The 7,319-nt window shown below is 41.3% G+C and overlaps 1 protein-coding gene across 1 annotated transcript; it reads right to left on the bottom strand.

The window, feature by feature from the left end:
- Nucleotides 1-4,739: 4,739 nt before the first annotated feature.
- stpg1 (sperm-tail PG-rich repeat containing 1) lies at nt 4,740-6,898 on the bottom strand (the record flags this gene model as incomplete). Its single annotated transcript, XM_083685044.1, has 8 exons — nt 4,740-4,813; nt 5,024-5,214; nt 5,351-5,519; nt 5,644-5,755; nt 5,933-6,112; nt 6,453-6,551; nt 6,643-6,764; nt 6,865-6,898. 8 exons carry the CDS (start codon nt 6,896-6,898, stop codon nt 4,740-4,742), a joined length of 981 nt encoding a protein of 326 aa, XP_083541170.1.
- Between the last annotated feature and the right edge of the window lie 421 nt (nt 6,899-7,319).

Genomic DNA, 7,319 nt, shown 5'->3' with positions numbered 1-7,319 from the left:
CAATGAAAAACTGTTTTACGAGCCTGAGAATCTAACTAAGGGCTTCAGTTATTTAAGTTTGTCCAGAGAGGTTTTTTTTTTTTTTTTTGGCCGTTTATTCTCCACCACTGCACTCTGTTGAATCATGACAGTTTTCAAAAATCACATTCTCTTCCAAGAAATGGAAAATGACAGGGCTAGAAAATACAGACAGTCTTTGGTTTGGCAAAGGTATAAATATTAACATTCGACTGTTCAACAGGATTGAAGACACGGCGTTCCCTTTTTCTTCATGTCAGTTTGAAGGGCATGAAAGCTTTTAACACAGAGCAAGAAGATGCATCGTAAAGATGAATTGTGATGTGAGCTGGGGGTAATGTTGCTGCAACCTGCATGTCGATCCACTGGCTCATCAAACCCATCAACTGAGGAGGAGACTACCGGTCCCATCAGCACTAATAGAGTTGCTTCTTTATTAGTACGAACAGCACCAACATGACTTGTGAGGGAGAAAATGGCCCTGGGTAGCTATCTGCAGTGATGCTGGGTCTAGAGACTCTCCTGTTGGAAAATGATTCAGTGGTGCAGTAATGAGCTTTTGAGAAGCAACGACGGGAAATAGAGGGGGGGTAGCAGAGGACGAGGATGCAGGATGAGGTAAGACTATTGAAAGCTGCGCACTCTCTCTCTCTCTCTCTCTCTCTCTCTCTCTCTCTCTGGAACATAAACTGCACAGGCAGTTATACTGTTCTGTGCTGCACAGAACAAAATACATAAACATGCACTCAACACAGTGTGATGTGTACTCATACACATGTACAGGCAATTACAGAGGAGACATAGGACTGTTTGTCAAGTTAATCAATAAATGCATATAATTCTATGTTCAGAGTTTGTTCCTTGCAAGTGCTAATGTATTTAATGAGGCTCAGTTCCTGCTTATATGTTTATGCTGTTTTCAGTCCGAAAATAAAATCGACAAGTCATTGTTCCTGGGGGCTCGTATCTGCTGCTGATATTCCTCCACAAATCATCCCATTTATGTTTCACAGCAATACAGAAGGCAGCTTGATTAGTGAAGGGATTCTTTGTTGAGCTGATGACGAAGTTATGGTACTGATGACGGTGAAAGAATAAAGATGCAAGGATCTGCCTGATCTGAACCTGGATGTTTTCTTAAGGCCTACGTGCTGCTACAGTAGAGGAGGCCAAGCAAGAGGTTATTCATCCACCCGTCTGTCTGTCTGTCTGTCTGTCTGTCTGTCTGTCTGTATGTATGTATGTATGTATGTATGTGGGTCTGTCTGTCAACCCAAACATAAATCCATCCATCCCTCCAGCCATCTACCTACCCATTATCCATCCATCCATCCCATCCATCTATTCATCTGAGGTTCTTTTTTCTTGAGTTAAAACAAATAATCTAGTTTCTGTTACATTATGTGTGTAATACCACACATCCATGATTAAAGTAGTAAAGTATGTCTTCCTCAATTAAAAGCTCTCACTAAGAGGCAAAGCTGAGGCTCTAATGTTATTCCATATTTGAACTTATCATCTTGCCTGGAACCAATTAATAAAAATATATTCAAGGTGTTTGACTCTCAGTGAAGCCTCCATGCTTCCATAAATACCTCCGGCATGTCTTATGCAACCGCTATGAAATAAAAGCACAACATCCAATGCCCACAATCCACTGATGTACTGCCAAGCATCCAAAATAAGGTTATGTTGACACGATTAGCTCTCTCACACAAATGAGATTTAAGATGCCCTGAGCCAGCCCATCAGTTTAGCACCACTTTGAGACTGCAAATGACAAATACAAGCATCTTATTGAATTTCGTATTCACTTTATTTCTCAGATGATTATCAGTAAACGCAGGGCCAAATCTAATTAAAGTGATAAATCTGGAGGTTATTGCTCATTTATTTGATAAATTCTCCTGGATTGAATCTCAAGATTAATACTCATGATAAGTGGCGTTTATTTTGAATATTTACTGAATGTTGCCTGTCAGAAGATCCAAGCGTATTTATACTGGTGCAGAAATGTGACAATGAGATCAGATTATATATAACAAGATTGTAGATATGTGTGTTAAATTGAAATTAGGTTTAGGGTCAATTATGATCCTAAAGTGTCAAAGACAAATATACAATATGTGTCCTCTGTCCTGTTTGTATGTGGATATGCTTGACATACACTCACACACGTACAGTGTCTACTCTCACAACAACAAGCTGTCTCAGTGAAGGCTCTTTTGAATGAACATGCTTCTACTTGCCTATTTTGACTACAAGGGGTCTTGAAGCTCTCAGAGAGAGCTCCCCTAAAACCACAGAGGTATTTGGTTGAGTGTCTTTCAGGGGAGGCTGATGGAGGTAGAAATCAAGGCTTATTATACTGCATGGAATGGAATGAGGAATGGTATCAAACAAATTGTAAGGACGGGCTCATTGTAATACATGGAATGGAATGACACCTCCACCAGCCTCCCCTGGTGTCTTTGCCTCCTGTGGCACTACAATTACAACACCAGTGGCCTCAGACAACAGTTTAGCCAATTGTTAAATGTCAGGAGATTCACAAGGAGCAGCTGAAATCAAGGTCAGATTGAGTCATGTCTCCTCAGTTTTCCCCAGACAGCAATGCTTTCTTTCAAAGGCCTCCTCTGCACTGTCCACGCTTTATCTTACAGCAGAAGTTGGGTTGGGGTCTTTCCAGCATTCCAGGCTACGGGAGGTCAGAGGAGTAACAAAATCGTAAGTATCTTTCCTAAATGGAACTGAGAAACGTTGTTGTTCTGATGAAAACCATATCAACTCTGGTCTGGTTTTGGAGGTTTGTAGAGAGCAGAATATTGAAGCCTGAATATATCTGCAGCTGTTATAGCGTAGGAGTGAATCATGTCTGCAGTTGCCGTGGTATCAAGAGGGGAGACCATCGAGTGTGTGTGTGCTTGGAAATATCGGCAACTGATATCTCACAAGCAGATGGTCCCTTAGAAGAACAGTTAAAGTAGAACCCATTTTATTTCCCTTAAAATTCTTGCTCTCAATACTGCTCTCAATATTCATTCAAGTCTCAATATTCATTCATAGCCTCAGTGTTGTAGTTTAATATCATTTTGACTGTATAGACAATTCTATCACATAGTTTATCAACCATTTAACAGTGCAAAGCAAACATATTTAAAAAAAATACAAAAGGTTCAATGTTCTTCATTTCATCAGTTAAGACAATTATGTGTATTATTGATGATCATCTGATCTTGAAACAGTTGAGCCTAGTCGTACATTTTCTTAAGAATAACTCAAGCTGGCACAAAACAGATGAATTCATCTCCTGTTGATGGTCAAAACTGTCTTACAGACAAAACCTGACCTGAAGCTCATATGCAGCAAATACCCACAAATATGATTCTGAGGCATATTATCCAGAGGTTCAAGACATTACACGAAGAACAACAGACTCCATGTCTGACACATGCTAATTTCTCTAGTAGAACAACCACTAATGAGGATCAGTAGCCTATGTGGTAGGACATACAGGAAACAGGGGATAATTGAGGCAATGGTTAATGGTACTATGGCACTAACCTCATTTCTCAGACAGATATAAAGGGGATAGGCAGGATGAGCTAACTGGAATAGCAGAGCAGATACAGGAGGAGTAGGAACTGAAGGGGCCATTTCCCTTTTTGCATATAAGCCATGCTATACCGTATGAGATAACCTCATTTTCTCAGACAGATATAAAGGAGATAGGTTGGATGAGCTAAGGAGAACAGCAGAGGAGATACATGAGGAGAGGGACTGATGTGGCCATTTGTCTTTTCGCCTGTAAGCCATGCTAGCCATTCCTGTTGCATGTCCTCAGTCACATTGCTCACATACAGGCTCCCCACCCATCAGCATGGCCCTAACAGTTGGTGCGGCTATGTGGTCTTGTGCACCCAGCTGTTATTGTGGTTGACCACTGGCAGCACCAGCAGTTGCAGCCCCAATACCATTGACTGTGCATCATGTCTAGATCAGTAGACGTCAGGGATATTTCTGCTTATACTGCATTACTGTAGAACATGCCCAATTTCATACAGCCATATCCTATTCAGTCTGCCTGTTGTGGGTGATCTATGACAGGGTACATTTCAGGTTGAGTAAGGTAGCTGTTAGCTTGATTTTAATGCTACTTTTTTTTATAGTGCTTGGAGAAAGTGATTTTGCTCAAGATGTGGATTTTCTGCTGTGCTGGTTTGATTGAATCCTGCCCCAGGATGAATACAGGGGAGGCCGGTGGAGGTAGAAATCGGAGGGCAGGCTCATGGTTATGCATGGAATGGAATCATTCCCTTCCATGGACTACAATGAGCCTGTCCTCTCATTTCTACCTCCACCAGCCTCCCCTGGATATTGCATAATTTTCTTTGGCACTTGGGGCTTTCTTCTTTGGCATGCAATCTCTATTTGTTTCATACTGATAACGGATAAACTGGAAATATGGAAATATTGTTATTGATCAGCTGAATGCCTCAAGTGATTTGTATTAATCTCTTTTGTCACAGTAAAACACATGCATGCATACAGTACAAACAAATCTATTGAAACTACCGGTAATTCTCATAACAAGCAGCCTCAGAAACACAAATATGATATTTGCATGGGAACTCACTGATAAAGCCATGCACTGGGTGTGAATGTTCTTCCTAACTTGTAAACACCCACACACAAACATTATGTGAGTTGCCTCAAGCGCTTCATGCTGGAATCCAGTTCTTGGAGTGGTTGTATAAGAAGGACCGCTTTGACGATATCTCTGGTTCATAGAAACCTGAAATGAAAAAGACATCATGCACGTAAACCAAATATGTATGCCTTTTCATAAGAATATGAGTTATGATAGCCGAAAACATCATATCCAGTCAATTACAAAACATGCTGTATCACTGCTTATAACTGAAAATAAAAATTGCCACTGTCACCTGACCACCAGTATGACAAGGAACAAATCAATCAATTAATCAACCAATCAATCAAGTACCTGGACCTGGCACTCCCTGGCCCTTCAGGTCTTGGGACCATCGGCTCGTCCCAGACACAAATGCAGCACTGGACATGAAGCGTTTGGACGGGCCCCCATAGTCCACGATGTCATACTGCCCAGGGCCCGGCAAGGGAGGGTTCTTAGGAAGAAACAGAGGAGGAGCTGATATCCCCAGGAAGTGTCTCCTCCTTGGACAAGGATGAAAGGGATGCAGGATACAGAGATGAGATGTTATCATAGGAACAGCATCACATCACATCACGTCACATTAGAGAGATGTTATTATAGGAAAAATGTGTGTGCTAGTCCAATGATTTGACTCACGGTAGGATGGTCCTCTTGACTGGCTCAGGAGCCTGGTAGGGACTGTAGGTGCCTGGGCCTGGGACCTGGTGGTTCACAGGAGACAGGATCCTTACAGTGTTGGACCTGAAGCAGGAGAGGGGAACCTTGGGGCACTTCTGAGTTACGGCATCATTCACTGTGTAGTGGCCTTTAGGAAACGAGGCAAATCAATTCATGTTCAAATGTTATAACTGAGGGTGAGCCAATGCAATGCAGGCCAATGAAAAGAACAAAAAACACACTGACTCCATACAGAGTAAGACTATTCTTACATGGAGAAGGTCCTTTTAAAGTATTTAAGCACATAGAGTTGCGTCCTGTTCTTGATAGAAATACTGACTGAGCAGACACAATGGCGTTTCTCTCCACTCCACCAAAAGACACCTAAAACACCAAAGGAAATAAAATAACATAACTGCAGGATATCATGTTCAGGACACTTACACAATAGCATACACAACACTAAGCCTTATCTTATAAATCTTAGTGACTTCCATAGGGCTCTACCTTCTTCTTATATAATCTATGGTTTAAATAACCTTAAATACTAATATTACATACATTGTATTGATTAGGGGCTGGAGTCTTGTACTTGGGGCCATCAAGTTGAACAGCTACTGGCAGTCTGAAGGTTCTGGAGCCCCCCCTGCCGAAGCTGTGCTTGTTTATGAAAGAGGCCTGCAGATTGTATGCATTGGGCCCTGGGATTCCCCTCTGAGGGTTCCGGGGAACTCTGACAGCCTAGTGGAAAAGAGAATACGGCAATTATTCAGATTCTGACAACTTTAATGTCCTCAGAGAGGCAATCCGTTGCGCAGCAGCAAAAATACACAAAGACAAGATCAAAAAAGCTGTACTTCACTCAAAAATCTGTTTCAAGTATATAATCGTGGTCCCAAAATATTATTATTTGTGAATTAAATAGGTATCCTAGTAACAAACTTAAACTTACGTTTTGGAAAAGTGATTTGATGATGTGTTTTTACTATGGGCATCATTTAAGAATTTCACAATTTGGAAGAAAGATATGATGAGGAGAATGTCAATTCTAAACTCCTAGTGATTAGTGTATCATTCTGACCTGGGATGCAAATCCGCCTGTGCCTTTCTTTGAGATGGAGGGGCTGCTAATGTCAGCAGACATATGAGAAATGTATGTGGCTGGCCCTGGGTTTTCATTCTGTGAAAAAAAAGAATCCTATCAGTCATTTGATGAATGGGTGGATGAATGCATTGATTGATTTGTCGGTAGACTTACTGAACGACTGTACCTGACTGTCTTCTGAAAAGAACCTCTTAGTTTGTGAACAGAACCCCTTCTTCTCCTTGTTGCTTATCACCACTACTTGGTATTTTGTGGGTATTGATGAAATGTATCCTGGAAGTTTGCAGCCTAGATGAAGGTAAAAGAAACAATAATGACTAAAGTCACATGAGATGAATGAGAGGCTATTGTGATTTACAAGGTAAGGCAAGAGAAAAGGGACACTCACTTTCATTCATGCCCCTGTGTAGTTTACCCGTCATTGTTTCTTAGCCAGGAGTAAGACAAGTATATGACATGTAATTGCATCGCCTGTCAATCTGTTTTGGAGAGAAGTGAGTCAGCTATACACACTGCAACGACCTGGCATGGCAAGGAAGCTAACTTCCACAAACTAACTAAGTTGTGAAATGTAGCTCATAAATCATACTGTCACTGTAACGAATTGTCATTATTCCTTTTAGAAATCGTAATATAATACTCATCATCGTAAAAGACACGTGTTTGATGCCAAGTGTTGTCACAAATGATCTCTTACCACTCGGAAATATTGTAGCAAAGCAGCATTTTCAACTCCTGAGTGTGGATACAAATGTATCCTGATGGAATAGCTATGTTACCATGTCAACGAGTCAACGTTGGCTCGAAATCCAACTCTCTGTCTGTCGTGTAGCGCCGACGTGT

The sequence above is a fragment of the Argentina silus genome (genome assembly GCF_951799395.1).
Source record: "Argentina silus genome assembly, chromosome: 14".
Lineage (NCBI taxonomy): Eukaryota > Metazoa > Chordata > Actinopteri > Argentiniformes > Argentinidae > Argentina > Argentina silus.
Note: the sequence above shows the minus strand (reverse complement) of the source record. Positions and strands in the feature narration are given on the sequence as shown.